At 41.4% G+C, this 21621-nt stretch overlaps 1 protein-coding gene across 21 annotated transcripts in view; it reads left to right on the top strand.

Moving 5' to 3' along the window:
• The window catches only part of clip1a (CAP-GLY domain containing linker protein 1a), a 57153-nt gene extending 45874 nt beyond the window's left edge, over positions 1–11279 (top strand). For 9 of the 21 annotated variants that reach the window (XM_090190695.1, XM_090190687.1, XM_036935910.2 and 6 more), the window contains 6 exons: positions 5532–5649; positions 7539–7689; positions 7777–7829; positions 8548–8553; positions 9894–10021; positions 10264–11279. In XM_090190695.1, the coding sequence (XP_090046821.1) occupies positions 5532–5649; positions 7539–7689; positions 7777–7829; positions 8548–8553; positions 9894–10021; positions 10264–10495 (688 nt within the window). In that variant the 3' untranslated portion in view covers positions 10496–11279. The remainder of the gene's footprint in view (positions 1–5531; positions 5650–7538; positions 7690–7776; positions 7830–8547; positions 8554–9893; positions 10022–10263) is intronic. The other 12 variants (XM_090190697.1, XM_090190688.1, XM_090190686.1 and 9 more) reach the window with 3 other exon arrangements.
• The last annotated feature ends 10342 nt before the right edge of the window (positions 11280–21621 follow it).

Below are 21621 nucleotides of genomic sequence, written 5' to 3'. Positions count from 1 at the left end.
TTTCTGAGGGCACTGTATTAACATTTTTTTTCAAGCTAAACAGTAGACTCCACTTCAAATTTGATTTGTCATATGCGCCGAATACAACAGCAACAATACAACCTTACAGTGAAATGTTTCTTACAAGCCCTTAAAACCTCTATGAGCTAAGGGGCAGTATTTTCACGTTCGGATGAAAAGCGTGCCCAAAGTAAACTGCCTGTTACTCAGGCCCAGAAGCTAGGATATGCATATGCATGGTAGTATTTGATAGAAAACACTCAAATTTCTAAAACTGTTAAAATAATATCTGTGAGTATAACATAACTGATTTGGCAGGCGAAAACCTGAGAAATCCATTGAGGAATTATTTTTTATTTTGGTTTTGTAGTTTTCTATTCAATGCCATTACAGTATCCATTGACTTAGGACTCAATATGCAGTTCCTATGCCTTCCACTAGATGTCAACAGTCTTTAGAAATTGTTTCAGGCTTGTATTCTTATAAATGAGGGAGTAAGCGCAGTCAATGAGTGGACCCCGACGTGTCACAGAGCTTTTTCATGCACAATCCCGAGTGCATTTCTTGTTTACCTTTTTATATTGACGACGTTGAAATATTATAGATCATTTAGGCTAAAAACAACCTGAGGATTGAATATAAACATTGTTTGACATGTTTCTATGAACTTTACGGAATTTTGATTTTTTTTTTTTGTCTGCCTGTTTGGTCTGCGGATTACTGAAGAAAACGCGCGAACAAAACTGAGGTTTTTGGATATAAAGAGTTTATCAAACAAAAGGAACATTTATTGAGTAAATGAATGTCTTTTGAGTGCAACCATATGAAGATCATCAAAGGTAAGGGATTAATTTGATCTCTTTCTGAGTTTTTTGTAACGCTTCTGCTTGGCTGGTTACTGTTGGTAATAATTTGTCAACTGGGCTATGTTCTCAAATAATCATAAGGTGGTTGGATTCACAAGAAGTTAATCTTTAAACCTATGTAAAATGTTTTGTTTTCTGAATATATATATGAGTATTTCTGTATTTGAATTTGGTGCTCTGCAATCTCACTGGATGTTGGCCAGATGGGACGCTAGCGTCCCACATACCCTAGAGAAGTTAAGGAGCCTTTTTGACCGCACTTCCCGCACGGCAAGCACTCCGATACCACTTGTTGTGCGTTAGCAGAGGGAACACTCTATGACTTGAGTCTTAGACAATGTTTTGGGCCTTCCTGTGACACCCCTAGTATATAGGTCCTGCATGGCAGGAGGCTTGGCCTCAGTGATGTACTGGCTGCAGCGCCTTAGTCAGTTTGCCGAGCAGTTGCCATTCCAGGCGTGGATGCAACCGGTCAGCATGCTCTTGATGGTGCAGCTGTAGAATCTTTTGAAGATCTGGGGACCCATTACAAATCGTTCCAGTCTCCTGAGGGGGAAAATGCATTGTCGTGCCCTCTTCACGACTTCCTTGGAGTGTTTGGACCATGATGGTATCCACATCAACAAACTAAGGAACTTGAAGCTCTCGACCCGCTCCACTACAACCCTGTTGATGTTAATGGAGGTGTGTTCGGTCTTCCTTTTCCTGTAATCCACGATCATCTTCTTTGTCTTGATCACGTTGAGGGAGAGGTTGTTGTTGTCCTGGCACCACACTTCTAGGTCTCTGACCTCTTATTGACCATCTCATCGTTGTCGATGTCAGTAAACTTAATGAGGGTGTTGGATTCGTGCTTGGAAACGCAGTCGTTGGGTGAACAGGGAGTACAGAAGGGGACTAGGCATGTACCCCTGAGGGGCCCCAGTGTTGAGGATTAGCACTTCCTTCAGGAAGTCCAGGATCCAGTTGCAGAGGGAGGTGTTTAGTCCTTAGCTTAGTGATGAGCTTTGAGGGCACTATGGTATTGAACGCTGAACTGTAGTCAATGAACAGCATTTTCACATAGGTGCTCCCTTTGTCCAGGTGGGAAAGGGCAGTGTGGAGTGTGATTGCTTAATCTGTGGATCTGTTCAGGTGGTATGCGAATTGGAGTGGGTCTAAGGTTTCCGGGATCATGGTGTTTTGATGTGAGCCATGACAAGCCTTTCAAAGCACTTCATGGCTACTGTTACAAATCCCTTTTGGCCCGACAGTCTAGGGGAGATAGTAACGAGACCCGTAACACAACTCATGCAAATTATAATAGTGAAAAAGTAAAAGTGAGAACGAAATAACCACGACTACTGAAATCTACCATCAAACTCAGGGTTTATTGGAACACACACGGTAATGGGGGGGAGCAGGAAAAGGGGCTGAGCTGGACCCAAGGAATGAAACAATAAGTATTGAAAAACACCCCTAAGCTAGACTAGCCTACTTTAACAACAGCTAACTAACTAACCAAAAATACAGTGGGTGGTCCACCCAGTTCTAACTAGTGTATTTAACAAAGTGTACCTACGGGTAGTGTATGCCCATGGGCGACTTGTCTTGGTTCCCCCTTTTCCCACCAGCAAACAAACAAACACCATAACCAAAAACAATACTCACAGGTGATGACAAAGTGCTATGGAGGTGCTCAAACAAAAGATAGCTCAATACATAAAGAGAGTGAAATCGAGAGATTGAGCTCCACAGCAAACAACTGAATGGGTTTTTAAACAAAGGGAAAGGAACGGTGATTGGGTAGGAAACAGGAGGAGGTGTGTCTTCTGATTGATGATTGATTGGGGAGTGATGATTTTCACCTGTGAGGGGAGAAGGAGAGAAACACACACACACAGGATACACACAGGATACTTGTATCCGTAACAGCTACCGACGGGGACTATGGTGGTCTGCTTGTAGGTATTACAGTCTCGGTCTGGGAGATGTTGAAAATGTCAGTGAAGACACTTGCCAGTTGGTCCGGGCATGCTCGGAGTACACGTTCTGGTAATAGGTCTGTTGAATGTTGACCTGTTTAAAGGTCTTGCTCACATCGGCTATGGAGAGCGTGTTCACACAGTTGTCCGGAACAGCTGACGCTCTCATGCATGCTTCAGTGTTGTTTGCCTCGAAGCAAGCATAAAAGGCATTTATCCTGTCTGATAGGCTCGCGTCACTGGGCAGCTCGCTGCTGGGTTTCGCTTTGTAGTCCGTAACAGTTTGCAAGCCCTGCCACATCCGACAAGCGTTAGAGCCGGTGTAGTGGGATTGTATTTATGCTTTGCCTGTTTGATGCTTATTCTGAGGGCATGGCAGGATTTCTTATAAGCGTCCGTATTAGTGTCCTGCTCCTTGAAAGCGGCAGCTCTAGCCTTTAGCTCGGTGCAGATGTTGCCAGTAATCCATGGCTTCTGGTTGGGATGTACGTACGGTCAATGTGGGGGGGACTTTAAACCTTTTTATTCCATGCTTCTGAATTTAAAGTTTCACAAGCACCATTCTATGTGTATACAGTGCCTTGCGAAAGTATTCGGCCCCCTTGAACTTTGCGACCTTTTGCCACATTTCAGGCTTCAAACATAAAGATATAAAACTGTATTTTTTTGTGAAGAATCAACAACAAGTGGGACACAATCATGAAGTGGAACGACATTTATTGGATATTTCAAACTTTTTTAACAAATCAAAAACTGAAAAATTGGGCGTGCAAAATTATTCAGCCCCCTTAAGTTAATACTTTGTAGCGCCACCTTTTGCTGCGATTACAGCTGTAAGTCGCTTGCAGTTTTGCACATCGAGAGACTGACATTTTTTCCCATTCCCCCTTGCAAAACAGCTCAAGCTCAGTGAGGTTGGATGGAGAGCATTTGTGAACAGCAGTTTTCAGTTCTTTCCACAGATTCTCGATTGGATTCAGGTCTGGACTTTGACTTGGCCATTCTAACACCTGGATATGTTTATTTTTGAACCATTCCATTGTAGATTTTGCTTTATGTTTTGGATCATTGTCTTGTTGGAAGACATCTCCGTCCCAGTCTCAGGTCTTTTGCAGACTCCATCAGGTTTTCTTCCAGAATGGTCCTGTATTTGGCTCCATCCATCTTTCCATCAATTTTAACCATCTTCCCTGTCCCTGCTGAAGAAAAGCAGGCCCAAACCATGATGCTGCCACCACCATGTTTGACAGTGGGGATGGTGTGTTCAGGGTGATGAGCTGTGTTGCTTTTACGCCAAACATAACGTTTTGCATTGTTGCCAAAAAGTTCAATTTTGGTTTCATCTGACCAGAGCACCTTCTTCCACATGTTTGGTGTGTCTCCCAGGTGGCTTGTGGCAAACTTTAAACAACACTTTTTATGGATATCTTTAAGAAATGGCTTTCTTCTTGCCACTCTTCCATAAAGGCCAGATTTGTGCAATATACGACTGATTGTTGTCCTATGGACAAAGTCTCCCACAGCTGTAGATCTCTGCAGTTCATCCAGAGTGATCATGGGCCTCTTGGCTGCATCTCTGATCAGTCTTCTCCTTGTATGAGCTGAAAGTTTAGAGGGACGGCCAGGTCTTGGTAGATTTGCAGTGGTCTGATACTCCTTCCATTTCAATATTATCGCTTGCACAGTGCTCCTTGGGATGTTTAAAGCTTGGGAAATCTTTTTGTATCCAAATCCGGCTTTAAACTTCTTCACAAGAGTATCTCGGACCTGCCTGGTATGTTCCTTGTTCTTCATGATGCTCTCTGCGCTTTTAACGGACCTCTGAGACTATCACAGTGCAGGTGCATTTTTACGGAGACTTTATTACACACAGGTGGATTGTATTTATCATCATTAGTCATTTAGGTCAACATTGGATCATTCAGAGATCCTCACTGAACTTCTGGAGAGAGTTTGCTGCACTGAAAGTAAAGGGGCTGAATAATTTTGCACGCCCAATTTTTCAGTCTTTGATTTGTTAAAAAAGTTTGAAATATCCAATAAATGTCGTTCCACTTCATGATTGTGTCCCACTTGTTGTTGATTCTTCACAAAAAAATACAGTTTTATATCTTTATGTTTGAAGCCTGAAATGTGGCAAAAGGTCGCAAAGTTCAAGGGGGCCGAATACTTTCGCAAGGCACTGTATATAAAGATGGAGTTTCAAGCAGCAACGTTTTGGGCGACCTGACCAAATTCACTTAGAAATGTGAGTTATAGATCTATTATTCTCTTTGAAAGCAAGTCTAAGAAGCGGTAAAACTGTTCTATGTGCACTATTAAGATGCTTCCCATTAAGTTTAGTTTTTTCGTCTTTTATTTTGATTTGTACATGAGCTTCAAACAGCTGAAAATACAATATTTTTTGTTATGGAAAATATATTTCACAGCTGTTTAGATGGTTCAATGATTCTCTACACTAGCTTGTTTTGTCACAAACTGAAATTAGGCAAACTATTAGAAATTTTACAACCAGGAAATGGCGGATGGATTTCTTCATAGTGCACCTTTTTAACCGAACTTAAGAAACCAGTCGGCTGCTGGTGGTACTCCAGTAGACATTAGAGTTCACTCAGATTATGCATGGTCAATGCTTCACTATTCCCTTTTGGAGTGGTTAAACTCTTATGACTATATCATAATTCTGTTTTGCCTTTGACAGAGAGACCACAATGAAGAAAAAGTTAGATGAGGAGAAAGCCTTCCTCCAGAAATCCATCCATAAAAGCAGCGCCTTGATCTCTGAGAAGGATCAGGAGCTGGAGACCCTGATGAGTGAGGTAAGAATTGGTGCTCTTCCCTATTTCTAGACATTTTAATTCCCTAGCCTCATGGCAGGCTCCCTGGCACTAATTCTAAGCCAAAAAGCTTTGGACTAGTCTTATTAGAACTTGAGTTCATTAAGACTTCAGTACATTGTTTTTCAGCATTTGTATAATACACTGAACAAAAATGTAAACACAAAAATATTGTGTTGGTCCCATGTTTGAAATTAAAGATCCCCAAAATGTTCCATACACACACAAAGCTTATTTCTCTCAAATTCTGTGCACTAATTTGATTACGTCCCTGTTAGTGAGCATTTCTCTTTTGCCAAGATAATCCATCCACCTGATAGGTGTGGCATATCAAGAAGCTGATTAAACAGCATGTTCATTACACAGGTGCACCTTGTGCTGGGGCCAAGAAAAGGCACTCTAAAATGTGCAGTTTGGTCACACAATGCCACAGATGTCTCAAGGGAGCGTTCAATTGGCATGCTGACTACAGGAATGTCCAGCGGAGCCAGATAATTGAATGTTAATTTCTCTACCATAATCTGCCTCCAATATCATTTTAGAGAATAGATTAGGGCCAAAACAGTATTTTTTTAAGTTGTTACATTTTGCGTTTTATATTTTTCTTCAGTGTATATACAGTTGAAGTCAGAAGTTTACATACACCTTAGCCAAATACATTTAAACTCAGTTTTTCCCAATTCCTGACATTTAATCCTAGTAAAAATTCCCTGTCTTTAGGTCAGTTAGGATCACCACTTTATTTTAAGAATGTGAAATGTCAGAATAATAGTAGAGAGAATGATTTATTTCAGCTTTTATTTCATCACATTCCCAGTGAGTCAGAAGTTTACATACACTCAATTAGTATTTGGTAGCATTGCCTTTAAATTGTTTAACTTAGGTCAAACGTTTCAGTTAGCCTTCCACAATAAGTTGAGTGAATTTTGGCCCATTCCTACTGACAGAGCTGGTGTAACTGAGTCAGGTTTGTAGGTCTCCTTGCTCACACACACTTTTTCAGTTCTGCCCAAAAATGTTCTATAGGATTAAGGTCAGTGCTTAGTGATGGCCACTCCAATATATTGACTTGGTTGTCCTTAAGCCATTTTGCCACAACTTTGGAAGTATGCTTGGGGTCATTGTCTATTTGGAAAACCCATTTGCGACCAAGCTTTAACTTCCTGACTGATGTCTGGAGATGTTGCTTCAATATATCCACATAATTTTCCTACCTCACGATGCCATCTATTTTGTGAAGTGCACCAGACCCTCCTGCAGCATAGCACCCCCACAACATGATGATGCCACCCCCGTGCTTCACGGTTGAGATGGTGTTCTTCGACTTGCAAGCCTCCCCTTTTTCCCTCCAAAACATAAGGATGGTCATTATGGCCAAACAGTTAGACTTGTGGAGGTCTATAATTTTTTTTCTTAGAGCTTGGCTGATTTCTTTAGATTTTCCCATGATGTCAAGCAAAGAGGCACAGAGTTTGAGGGTAGGCCTTGAAATACATCTACAGGTACACCTCCAATTGACTCATGTCAATTAGCCTATCAGAAGCTTCTAAAGCCATAACATCATTATCTGCAATTTTCCAAGCTGTTTAACTTAGTGTATGTAAACTTCTGGCCCACTGGAATTGTCATACAGTGAATTAAGTGAAATAATATGTTTGTAAACAATTGTTGGAAAAATTACTTGTGTCATGCACAATATAGATGTCCTAACCGACTTGCCAAAATTATAGTTTGTTAACAAGACATTTGTGGAGTGGTTGAAAAACGAGTTTTAATGACTCCAAGCTAAGTGTATGTAATTTTCCAACTTCAACTGTATAGCCATTGTCTAATGTATATGACATATTTGTATTTTTTTTACCTCTGAGCAGTTATCAGTGCTGCGTGGGGAGAGCGCCATAGCGAAGACACTGAAGTTTACTATACAGTTACTGGAGAAGGACAAGGCACGGCTGCAGGAGCATGTTCAGAGCCTGGAGAAGAGCCTTTCAGGAGGACAGGATACTGTTACCAGCTCCTCAGGTATGACTGGGTAGTTGAAGCTTAACTCATGTCTACAGATTGAACTTCACTGTCACTGAATGCTTTATATGCATGTTTTCCCTTTAGGTGACGCAGCTCTGGCTCAACTAAAGGAGAACAAGGAGACTGCAGAAAGCCAGGTATACATTTATAATGGACCAATTTAGCAAAAATGGGTGAATAAGAGACCGCTTGGGTATGTCATTCAGTGGGTTATTTATTGATATGTACAGTGTTGCATTGTGTGTTTGACAAGATTGTGTGTAAGAAGTACCTAACCTAAGTCGTACTTGTGCATTAATTTAAGTTACGGTTCCATACTATTGCCATATGACATGCTGTGGTTGCTTAGCGTACTATGAAAATGGCAACTTTCATACGATCAGTGGTATGGAAATTCCCTCTAAATTAATGCAATTTTGCTCATGTCAATGTCTGCGAAGTCCATGACTGGCAGTGTACAGAATTTATTTCAACTCACTGGAGAACCTCTGACAATTGATTTAGGAAGCTGTTTTATCACAGGTGTGCTGAGATGCCTCAAACAGCTTTAACCAAAAACAATAATGAGCACTGAAGTTGCTTACCATGTAAATCTGCCTTTATCTCTTAACTTACTGTCACAGGCTTTGAATAGGTTTGTCAGAGGTTGAACAGTGATGAAGCTGTAATGTTGCCTTCCCACTATTTTCTCTTAGGTTATTTTAGTATTTTTCCATATGTCAGTGATGACTTGAATATATTGTCTTCTATTAGGTGGGTCCTAATTTTGATCTGTTTTGTCTCCTCCATCTCCACTTCCTCATTTACCTCCTTCCTCCTCTGTCACTGATGTTGGCCATGCTACCCGGAAATCAGGCAGCGGTTTGTTACTGTTTTTCATCAGCTCCACTCATGCATGTCTATTTGTCTGTAGATTTCCACTCGGTTCCTGTTCTGTCTGTGCTGTTCTATGTCCTGAAAAATAATTCCTGAATGTTCCTGTTGATTTACATTTCTGGTCGTCTCCTAAAGGCGTCCTCATATTTCCCATTCTAAACAGTTTCAAGCCTCAATTCGTCGGGGCATGGACACGAGGTGTCAAGTGTTCCACAGGGATGCTGGCCCATGTTGACTCGAATGCTTCCCACAGTTGTCAAGTTGGCCGGATGTCCTTTGGGTAGTGGACCATTCTTGATACACAAAGGAAACTGCTGAGCGTGAGAAACTCAGCAGCTTTGCAGTTCTTGACACACTCAAACCGGTGCACCTGGCACCTACTACCATACCCTGTTCAAAGGCACTTAAATATTTTATTTCCCATTCACTCTTTGAATGACACATGCGCAATCCATGTTTTGATTGTCTCAAAGCTTAAAAATCCTTCTTTAACCCGTCTCCTATCGTTCATCTACACCGTTTTGAAGTGGATTTAACAGATGACATCAATAAGGGATTATAGCATTCACGTGGATTCACCTGTTCATTGTGTGTCATGGAAAGAGCAGGTGTTTTGTACACTCCCGTGTATATTATGACAACATTTTGTGGCGTTTTGGTCTTCGGCAAGGAGTTTTTTTTTTGCCGTTTGTTATTTTCTTGAGGCAAGCCGAAGTTCTGAAGCCGAAGTATATGCCCCTTTGTTGGTGATTGGTCAACATTAGGCATTCTTCAATTGTTTGTTGTCATTCAATGAGAGACTACTTGTTTCTATGCAAATGTTTTCACTTGAGAAATACTGCACCAAACATCTTAGTTGTATGTAAAATTGCGGGATTAAAACCTCTGCAAAAACTTCAAAGGATTTATTTACAATAGCTTTCAGGGATTCAAAAAAAGGACCTCATATCCTATTCATACAGGACATTTATCAGAGTATGCTTTCTAGCAAATTGACATGCCTTGATGCCACAATTTCTCATGATGGATGATCCAGAGTTGTACTGTTCAGTGTCGCCCTCATTACCCTTTCCCATGCTCAAGCCAGGATCTGGGTTTGTTTTCACAACATAGGAACTAGCCAAGCACATTGGTGAAGGTTGTGGTTCACTGTTCTTGTAGCATGGTGGGTTGGGGAAAGGGGTGAATTACTTGTGTGATATTGGCACTCAATGAGATGTGTATACAGTTGGATGACCTGTTGTTCATGTGTCCAAGTTACATTTCACATTTATTTTTTACTGAACTGTGGCAATGTCCGTGATATCCCGTCTTGTCTGGGACAGATTGAGTTCCTGAACTCGGTTATCGTGGACCTGCAGAAGAAGAATGAGGAACTTAAGGGCAAGCTGGAGAAGATGGCAGAGGCTGCCCTCAATGGGAATAATGCAAGCGAGCTTGACAACTATGACGGGTCAGCCTTCTCCGATGCTCTTAAACTGTAACCCTGAGTCAGACAAGTTGAAGCCCACACTAACCTCATGCTTTTTTGTTTTGTTAATTTCATGAAGCTAGTTCAGAGCATGAAGCATTATTTCTATCTTAACATTTCATCAGTCTTAGTTTGTCCCCTCCCCCGTTAAGTACTTTTCCATTTGTCTAGTTTACTGTACATGCTCACACCCTGACCCTGTATGTCTCCCACCATCTTCTCAGCAGTTTTAACAAAGACCCTTCCAAAAAGAAGGTCCCACCAAGGCTCTTCTGTGACATTTGTGACTGCTTCGACCTCCATGATACAGAAGACTGTCCCACTCAGATGCAGATGCCGGACTCCCCACCCCACACCACCTACCACGGCAGTAAGGATGAGGAGAGGGCTTATTGTGACATCTGTGAGGCCTTTGGCCACTGGACTGACTCCTGTAACGATGACCAGACCTTCTAATCTAAAGCCTTCGAGAGCCATCTTTGGCACAATCTCAAATTTTGCACATAAATCAAATTCACATGGAGTTCTCTACTGTATGGGTTTGTCCACATGTTTGTCTGTGGAGAAAGTGTCTTGCTCAAGCCCCTAAGCGCTCTTATGGGAGAAGGTTTTCTCAAAACAACAAATGTAATTATCCCCACCCACACTATGTTCACATCATTGACTGGGAAGAGGGGCAGGAATGCATATGTATTGTGATAAAAGGTTTTAATTGGTAATTGTAAAGGACTTGAAATAAAATCCACGGTTTGTTTGTTGCTATCCTCTTCAGTGTGCATAAGATGAGAGGCTATAGTTTATTTTTTTAAGCTTGAGCATACTTTATACTTTGAAAAAGGTTGCCTTGTCTGTGTGATAATTGTGTGGTGAAAGGTATGCAGAGGAGCATGGCTGGCTCCTGCTGCCTGGACGTGTTGGAACAGTGAAACCCAACACTGGTTGACTTTCAGTAAAAAAGACCTGACCTCGGCCGAATGGTACAGTGGGATCGTGGTCAAGGTTGAAACTGCTAAACAAACCTAAAGGACTGCACACACTCTATTTCTCCTCTGTTTAAAATCCTTGGTTCTTTTTTAAGTGGCCTTTACTAGAACATTTCTTAATTTATCATTTAAGAGAATAAAATATTGTAAACAGATGGTATAATGCTTATGAATTTCTGTACCTAACTTTTTGAATGTTGAATATCTGTACAAAAAACCAAATGAAATTTATGGATGAATTAAAGTTTTTTGCAGGAGCTTGTGTGAAAGGACCTTACTTTTAAGGGTAATTTCTCTATGAAAAGAATGCTTATTTTACCGTAGTGAGACAGACCACCTGATGCCTCATATCCTTAATCTAAAGCACTTCAGCTTTGTGTCCTGCAGTAGAGACCACATAATCCACATCTCGGTGGGATTCAGTTTGTGCACCAGCATGATCAAATCAAAATCAAATTGATTTATATAGCCCTTCTTACATCAGCTGATATCTCAAAGTGCTGTACAGAAACCCAGCCTAAACCCCAAACAGCAAGCAATGCAGGTGTAGAAGCACGGTGGGTAGAAAGGCTGAAACCTAGAGAGGAACCAGGCTATGAGGTGTGGCCAGTCCTCTTCTGGCTGTACCGGGTGGAGATTATAACAGAACATGGCCAAGATGTACAAATGTTCATAAATTACCAACATGGTCAAATAATAGTAGTCGGCCAGGTGGACTGGGGACAGCAAGCCAGGTAGTCCTGAAGCATGGTCCTAGGGCTCAGGTCCTCCGAGAGAGAGAAAGAGAATTAGAGAGAGCTTACTTAAATTCACACAGGACACCAGATAAGACAGGAGAAATACTCTAGATATAACCCAGACTGGAAGACCACGTCAGTGACTCATCCCACTCAAATGACTCACCCCTCCTAGGGATGGCATGGAAGAGCACCAGTAGGCCAGCCCCTGAAATAGGGTTAGAGGCAGAGAATCCCAGTGGAGAGAGGGGAACCGGCCAGGCAGAGACAGCAAGGGTGGTTCGTTGCTCCAGTGCCTTTCCGTTCACCTTCACACTCCTGGGCCAGACTACACTCAATCATAGGACCTACTGAAGAGATGAGTCTTCAATAAAGACTTAAAGGTTGAGACCGAGTCTGCATCGCTCACATGGGTAAGCAGACCATTCCATTGAAATGGAGCTCTATAGGAGAAAGCCCTGCCTCCAGCTGTTTGCTTAGAAATTCTAGGGACAATTAGGAGGCCTGCGTCTTGTGACCGTAGCGTACGTGTAGGTATGTACAGCAGGACCAAATCGGAAAGATAGGTACGAGCAAGCCCATGTAATGCTTTGTAGGTTAGCAGTAAAACCTTGACATCAGCCCTTGCCTTAACAGGAAGCCAGTATAGGGAGGCTAGCACTGGAGTAATATGATCAAATTGTTGGGTTCTAGTCAGGATTCGAGCAGCCGTATTTAGCACTAACTGAAGTTTATTTAGTGCTTTATCCAGTAGCCGGAAAGTAGAGCATTGCAGTAGTCTAAGCTAGAAGTGACAAAAGCATGGATTCATTTTTCTGCATCATTTTTGGACAGAAAGTTTCAGATTTTTGCAATGTTACGTAAATGGAAAAAAGCTGTCCTTGAAACAGTCTTGATATGTTCGTCAAAAGAGAGATCAGGGTCCAGAGTAACGCCGAGGTCCTTCACAGTTTTATTTGAGACGACTACAACCATCGAGATTAATTGTCAGATTCAACAGAAGATCTCTTTGTTTCTAGAACAAGCATCTCTGTTTTGTCCGAGTTTAAAAGTAGAAAGTTGGCAGCCATCGACTTCCTTATGTCTGAAACACAGGCTTCTAGAAGAAAAAGAAACGCACACCTATTAAGACGAGGTGCTGGCTAGCGGAATAGAAACTTGAAAATAAAAGAGAGCCGCACACTCTAGGAGCTCAGATGCAAAAATGTTATACCAACATTTTGACAGCCAAGCTGTCTTCATCAGGTGATGGCAATTTTGGGGCTTCACCATGTTTCATTGAAATGAACAACTGTGTGTCATCCACATAGCAGTGAAAGTTAACATTATGTTTCCGAATGACATCCCCAAGAGGTAAAATATATAGTGAAAACAATAGTGGTCCTAAAACAGAACCTTGAGGAACACCGAAATGTACAGTTGATTTGTCAGAGGACAAACCATCCACAGAGACAAACATATCTTTCCGACAGATAAGATCTAAACTAGGCCAGAACTTGTCCGTGTAGACCAATTTGGGTTTCCAATCTCTCCAAAAGAATGTGGTGATCGATGGTATCAAAAGCAGCACTAAGGTCTAGGAGCACGAAGACAGATGCAGAGCCTCGGTCCGATGCCATTAAAAGGTAATTTTCCACCTTCACAAGTGCAGTCTCAGTGCTATGATGGGGTCTAAAACCAGACTGAAGCATTTAGTATACGTTGTTTGTCTTCAGGAAGGCAGTGAGATTAGCTTTTTTTATATATTTGAGAGGAATGCGAGATTCGATATAGGCCGATAGTTTTATAAATATTTTCTGGGTCAAGATTTGGCTTTTTCAAGAGAGGCTTTATTACTATTTATTTTTTTTATTTTTTTTATTTAGTGGGGTGGCAGCGTAGCCTAGTGTTTAGAGCGTGGGACTAGTAACCGAAAGGTTGCAAGATCAAATCCCAGAGCTGACAAGGTACAAATCTTTCGTTCTGCCCCTGAACAAGGCAGTTAACCCACTGTTCCTAGGCCGTCATTGAAAATAAGAATTTGTTCTTAACTGACTTGCCTAGTTAAATAAAGGTGAAAACTGCCACTTTTAGTGAGTTTGGTACACATCTGGTGGATTGAGAGCCATTTATTATGTTCAACATAGGAGGGCCAAGCACAGGAAGCAGCTCTTTCAATAGTTTAGTTGGAATAGGGTCCCTTATGCAGCTTGAAGGTTTAGAGGCCATGATTATTTTCATCATTGTGTCAAGAGATATAGTACTAAAACACTTGAGTGTCTCCCTTGATCCTAGGTCCTGGCAGAGTTGTGCAGACTCAGGACAACTGAGCTTTGGAGGAATACTCAGATTTAAACAGGAGTCCGTCATTTGCTTTCTAATGATCATGATCTTTTCCTCAAAGAAGTTCAGGAATTTATTACTGCTGAAGTGAAAGCCATCCTCTCTTGGGGAATGCTGCTTTTTAGTTAGCTTTGCGACAGTATCCAAAATACATTTTGGATTGTTCTTATTTTCCTCAATTAAGTTGGAAAAATTGGATGATCGAGCGGCAGTGAGGGAGGGCTCTTCGATACTGTCTTTCCAAGCTAGTCGGAAGACTTCCAGTTTGGTATGGCGCCATTCCCGTTCCAATTTTCTGGAAGCTTGCTTCAGAGCTCGGGTATTTTCTGTATACCAGGGAGCTAGTTTCTTGTGACAAATGTTTTTAGTGGTGCGACTGCATCTAGGGTATTGCGCAAGGTTAAATTGAGTTCCTCAGTTAGGTGGTTAACTGACGTCTTTGGGTAGGCAGAGGGAGTCTGGAAGGGCATCAAGGAATCTTTGGGCTGTCTGAGAATTTATAGCACGACTTTTGATGATCCTTCGTTGGGGTCTGAGCAGATTATTTGTTACGATTGCAAACATAATAAAATAGTGGTCTGATAGTCCAGGATTATGAGGAAAAACATTAAGATCCATAACATTTATTCCATGAGACCAAACTAGGTCCAGAGTATGACTGTGGCAGTGAGTAGGTCCGGAGACATGTTGGACAAAACCCACTATCGATGAAAGCCTTTTGGAGTGGGTCTGTGGACTTTTCCATGTGAATATTAAAGTCACCAAAAATTTGAATATTATCTGCTATGACTACAAGGTCAGATAGGAATTCAGTGAACTCAGTGAGGAACACTGTATATGGCCCAGGAGGCCTGTAAACAGTAGCTATAAAAAGTGATTGAGTAGGCTGCATAGATTTCATGACTAGAAGCTCAAAAGACGAAAACTTGTTTTTTTTTGTAAATTGAAAGTTGCTATCGTAAATGTTAGCAACACCTTCGCCATTGCTGGATGCGCGGGGGATATGGTCACCAGTGTAACCAGGAGGTGAGGCCTCATTTAACACAGTAAATTAATCAGGCTTAAACCATGTTTCAGTCAGGCTAATCACGTCAAGATTATGATCAGTGATTAGTTAATTGACTATAATTGCCTTTGAAGTAAGGGATCTAACATTAAGTAGCCCTATTTTGAGATGTGAGGTATCATGATCTCTTTCAATAATGGAAGGAATGGAGGAGGTCTTTATTCCAGTGAAATTGCTAAAGCGAACACCGCCATGTTTAATTTTGCCCAACCTAGGTCGAGGCACAGACACGGTCTCAATGGGGATAGCTGAGCTGACTACACTGACTGTGGTAGTGGAAGACTTCACTAAGCTGGCAGGCTGGCTGGCCTGCACCCTATTTCATTGTGGAGCTAGGGGAGTTAGAGCCCTATCTATGTTCTTAGATAAGATGAGAGCACCCCTCCAGCTAGAATGGAGTCCGTCACTCCTCAACAGGCCAGTCTCGGTCCTGTTTGTGAGTGAGTCCCAGAAAGAGGGCCAATTATCTACAAATTCTATCTTTTGGGAGGGGCAGAAAACAGTTTTCAACCAGTGATTGAGTTGTGAGACTGCTGTAGAGCTCATCACTCCCCCTAACTGGGAGGGGGCCAGAGACAATTACTCAATGCCGACACATCTTTCTAGCTGATTTACACGCTGAAGCTATGTTGCGCTTGGTGACCTCTGACTGTTTCATCCTAACATCGTTGGTGCCGACGTTGATAACTCTCTACACTCGGCAGTTTTAGCTTTAGCCAGCACCGTCTTCAGATTAGCCTTAACGTCGGTAGCCCTGCCCCCTGGTAAACAGTGTATGATCGCTGGATGATTAATTTTAAGTCTAATACTGCGGGTAATGGAGTCGCCAATGACTAGGGTTTTCAATTTGTCAGAGCTAATGGTGGGAGGCTTTGGCGTCTCAGACCCCGTAACGGGAGGAGTGGAGACTAGAGAAGGGCCTCAGACTCCGACTCGCTGCTTAATGGGGAGAACTGGTTAAAAGTTTCTGTCGGCTGAATGAGCGACACCGGTTGAACATTCCTACAGCATTTCCCCCCAGAAGCCATGAGAAAGTTGTCCGGCTGCGGGGACCGTGCTAGGGGATTTATACTACTATGTGTACTTACTGGTGGCACAGACGCTGTTTCATCCTTTCCTACACTGAAATTACCTATGCCTAACGATTGCGTCTGAAGCTGGGCTTGCAGCACAGCTATCCTCACCGTAGGGCGATCGTTCTCCTGTATATTATGGGTACAGCGACTGAAAAAAGAAGGCATCATGTTAATGTTACTACTTAGCTTCGGCTGTTGGAGGTCCTGACGAACCAAGTCCAGATAAAGCGTCCGGAGCGAAAAAGTTGATTGAAAAAATATATAATTGCGTGAGGGAAAAAATATATATATAAACGGTTATTAAAAAGTAAAAACTGTAAAGTTGTCAGGTAGCAAAGTAAAGTTAGCAACAAAACGCACAGCAGCACATAAACATGATCTCCCTGTAAATGCAGGGGTTGAAGTGTGACCACCTGACGGAACCCAAAGGTCCTGAAGCCAGAGTGGTGTGTCAGCGTGACATTAATCTTCTGCAGGCACATGCCCACAAAGACATCATCAATGGGGAAGAGGTCAGTGCTGGACACTGCCACTACCAGGCTCAGCACAAACCATACAACTCTATGCACAAGGACTACTGTACTTTTAACAATTTCCACTGAGAATTTTACAAAAACATTTGGTAACAGAATGTGCTGTCATTCTGTTACCAAACTTTGGATCTGCACTGTTCTTCAAGTAGATGTGTTTTTGTGAAGTTTGTTGAAATTGTATGGTTTGTTTAACTTTGCAATCATTGATATTTGTTAATTTATGTATCTTAAACCAAAAATTCGGAGTCTTCTAATTAGTTAATTAAATTTTACCGTGACTATCCGCATTGACCCTATCTTGCACTGACTGCACACTCACAATACTATATATACACACTATATACAGTACCAGTCAAAGGTTTTTCTTTATTTTCACAATTTTCTACATTGTAGAATAATAATGAAGGCATCAAAACTATGAAATAACACATGGAATCTTGTAGTAACCAAAAAAGTGTTAAATCAAAATATATGTTATATTTGAGATTCTTCAAAGTAACCACCTTTGCCTTGATGACAGCTTTGCACACACTTGGCATTCCCTCAACCGCCTTCACCTGGAATGCATTTCCAACAGTCTTGAAGGAGTTCCCACATATGCTGGGCACTTGTTGGCTGCTTTTCCTTCACTCTGAGGTCCAACTCATCCCAAACCATCTCAATTGGGTTGAGGTCGGGTGATTGTGGAGGCTAGGTCATCTGATGCAGCACTCCATCACTCTCCTTGGTCAAATACCCCTTACACAGCCTGGAGGTATGTTGGGTCATTGTCCTGTTGAAAAACAAACGATAGTCCCAATAAGCCCAAGTATCACTGCAGAATGCTGTGGTAGCCATGCTGGTTAACTGTGCCTTGAATTCTGAATAAATCACAGACATTGTCACCAGCAAAGCACCACCACACCACCTCCTCCATGCCGTGGGATCCACACATGCGGAGATCATCCGTTCACCTACACTGCATCCCACAAAGTCACAGTGGTTGGAACCAAAAATCTCAAATTTCGAATCATCGGACCAAAGGACAGATTTCCACCAGTCTAATGTACATTGTTAATAGAAAATAAAGAAAACCCCTTGAATGAGTAGGTGTGTCCAAACCTTTGACTGGTACTGTAAGTATTCACATCCCTGAGTCAATACTTTTTAGAAGCATTGATTACAGCTGTCAGTCTCTAAGAGGTTTCCACACCTGGGTTGTTCAACATTTGCCCGTTATTCTTTTCAAAATTCTTCAAGCACTGTCAAATTGGTTGTTGATCATTTCTAGAAAATCATTTTCAGGTCTTACCATAGATTTGTAAGTATATTTAAGGAATAACTGCAAAACTGGCTACTCAGGAACATTCACTGTTTTTTGGTAAGCAACTCCAGTGTAGATTTGGTCTTGTGTTTTAGGTTAAAGGTGAATTCATCTCCCAGTGTTTGGTGGAAAGCAGACTGAACCAGGTTTTTCTCTAGGATTTTGCCTGTGCTTAGCTCCATTCCATTTCTTTATTTTCCTGAAAAACTCTCCAGTCCTAAACAATTACAAGCATACTCTTAACATGATGCAGCTACTGTACCACTATGCATGAAAATATGGAGAGTGGTACTCAGTAATGTGTTGGATTGGATTAGCCCCAAACACAACACTTTGTATTCAGGACAGAAAGTTAATTCCTTTGCCACATTATTTGCAGTGTTACTTCCTTGTGCATTGTTGCAGTACAGGCTTCCTTCTTGTCACTCTTTCATTTATGTTAGTATTGTGGAGTAACTACAATGTTGTTGATCCATCCTCAGTTTTCTCCTATCACTCTGTAACTGTTTTAAAGTCACCAATGACCGCATGGTGAAATCCCTGAGCGGTTTACTTCCTCTCGAGCAACTGATATAGGAAGGACGCTGTCACGAGAATTTTCAATCCCAATGATAATAACTGACAATCAATAGCTCTGACCAATCCCCGAGATCTGTAAGACCATGGGTTTAATAATAATTTGTCAAAGACTCAGCTTATGCAAAAAGATAGTACAGTTTATTCACGAGAATGTTCTGAAGTCCATTATACAAAGACATCCATTTTATAGCGGCGCACATACATACACACAAACAGTAGGTATCCTACGCACATACATACACACAAACAGTAGATATCCTACGCACATACATACACACAAACAGTAGATATCCTACGCACATACATACACACAAACAGTAGGTATCCTACGCACATACATACACACAAACAGTAGATATCCTACGCACATACTTCCACACAAACAGTAGATATCCTACGCACATACATACACACAAACAGTAGGTATCCTACGCACATACATACACACAAACAGTAGATATCCTATGCACATACTTCCACACAAACAGTAGATATCCTTCGCACATACATACACACAAACAGTAGATATCCTATGCACATACATACACACAAACAGTAGATATCCTATGCACATACTTCCACACAAACAGTAGATATCCTACGCACATACATACACACAAACAGTAGGTATCCTACGCACATACATACACACAAACAGTAGATATCCTACGCACATACATACACACAAACAGTAGATATCCTACGCACATACATACACACAAACAGTAGATATCCTTCGCACATACTTCCACACAAACAGTAGATATCCTACGCACATACATACACACAAACAGTAGGTATCCTTCGCACATACATACACACAAACAGTAGATATCCTACGCACATTCATACACACAAACAGTAGGTATCCTTCGCACATGCATACAAGTTAAAATCTTAAGCTACGCCTTGCTCAGGCAGTCTGTGTTTTTCCACTATACAGATACATAGTTTCTTTAATCTGCAACTCATTTCATAATTTTCTGTGAGCCCAACAGTTTCTCCCCTCCACGGATGGAGACAGAATGTCCTGTAAGGAACACAGCATTCCAGCTTGTCTGTTGATAGCTCCTCTTATCATTTGTTTCGCACTTGCACCCTGCTTACATACTAAAAAGGAACAAAATGTCCTTGTTCTAATTCTGACTAAAACTACACACATCATCAGATTATAGCATGTGGTAAATAACATTTGACTTGAGTCGATGTCACTCTTTTACTGGGAAATTGCTCGTATAGGAAATAGGCCTGCAATAGGCTTCAAGCGGCAAACTTATTTTGTCTCATACCAAAAGTAAGCAGGTCACACATAATTGTGCCGCTGGGGTAGCCTAGTGCCAGATATGTTTGTGCTATCATGTCAGCTGTTTGGCATGACAAGGGGTGGCATGATGGCACAAACAGACTGGTGCCCAGTCTAACTCTGGGGCTTTCTCCACCACAGAATAATACACCATGTTTGTGGAGAATGTAATTCTCCATTCATAACCAAGTGGAATGGTGGTAATTACCAGTTGTGACATTGGAAATACTTGTTTTCCACTTGTGTAACAAGCCTGAATTTAAAATTGATAACATTTCGATTTTGTGTCACTGATCTACACTCAATACCTCGTAATGTCAAAGTGGAATTATGTTTTCAGAAATGTTTACAAATGAATAAAAAATGAAAATCTGAAATGTCTTTAGTCAATAAGGATTCAAACCTTTTCTTATGGCAAGCCTAAATAAGTTCAAGAATAAAAATTCCACCTCCAACATTGTTTTAGAGAATTTGGCAGTATGTCCAACCGGCCTCACAACCGCAGACCACGTGTATGGCGTTGTGTGGGTGAGCACGATAATGCACGGCCCCATGTCGCAAGGATCTGTACACAATTCCTGGTAGCTGAAAAATGTCCCAGTTCTTCCATGGCCTGCATACTCACCAGACATGTCATCCATTGAGCATGTTTGGGATGCTCTGGCTCGATGTGTACAACAGAGTGTTCCAGTTCCCGCTAATATCCACCAACTTCACACAGCCATTGAAGAGGAGTGGAACAATATTCCACAGGCCACAATCTAAAGCCTGATAAACTCTATGCAAAGGAGATATGACACGCTGCATGAGGCAAATGGTCACACCAGATACTGACTGGTTTTCTGATCCACACCCCTACCTTTTTTTTAAAGGTATATGTGACCAACAGATTCATATCTGTATTCCCAGTCATGTGAAATCCATAGATTAGGGCCTAGTGAATTTATTTAAATTGACTTATTTCCTTATATGAGCTGTAACTCAGTAAAATCAATTAAATTCTTACATGTTGCGTTTAGATTTTTGTTCGGTATACAAACAGACAACAGTCACCTTTTCAACCACGTACCGTACATTCTATCACATTTTGCATGACTGCTGGAAAACAGGTGCCACCCACAAGGAAGTGGTGAGGAGCACAAATTTACATGCCTCTTCAGAGTGCAAAGTTGAGAGGCTATAGTTCTTTCTTACGATTGGACACAATTTTTAAAAAATGTTGCCTTGTCAATCTGTCGGTGTGATAGTTGTGTGGTGGAAAGGTATGCAGAGGGATATAGCTGGCTCCTGCTGACTGGAAGTGTTGGAACAGTGAAACCCAACACTGGTTGACTTTCAGTAAAAAAACACCTGACCTCGGGCTCATAGGACAGTGGGATCTTGGTCAAGGTTGAAACTGCTAAACAAACGTAAAGAACTGCACACACTTTATTTATCTCCTATCTTAAAATCCTTGGTTCTTTTTTAAAATGGCCTTTCCAAGAACATTGCGTAATTCAATTATAATTTAAGAGGATACAGTATTTTAAAGAAATGGTATAATGCTCATGCATTTTTGTACCTAACTTTTTAAATGTTGAATATCTGTACAAAAAATGAATGAAATTTATGGATACATTTTATAAGGATTGTGTCTCAAAACATTTGCAGGAGCTCACATGAAATTACCCTTCAAACACA

This window comes from Oncorhynchus mykiss, chromosome 11 (assembly GCF_057628025.1).
Source record: "Oncorhynchus mykiss isolate SJ-2025 chromosome 11, ASM5762802v1, whole genome shotgun sequence".
Lineage (NCBI taxonomy): Eukaryota > Metazoa > Chordata > Actinopteri > Salmoniformes > Salmonidae > Oncorhynchus > Oncorhynchus mykiss.
This window is presented reverse-complemented; position numbering and strand designations above follow the sequence as displayed.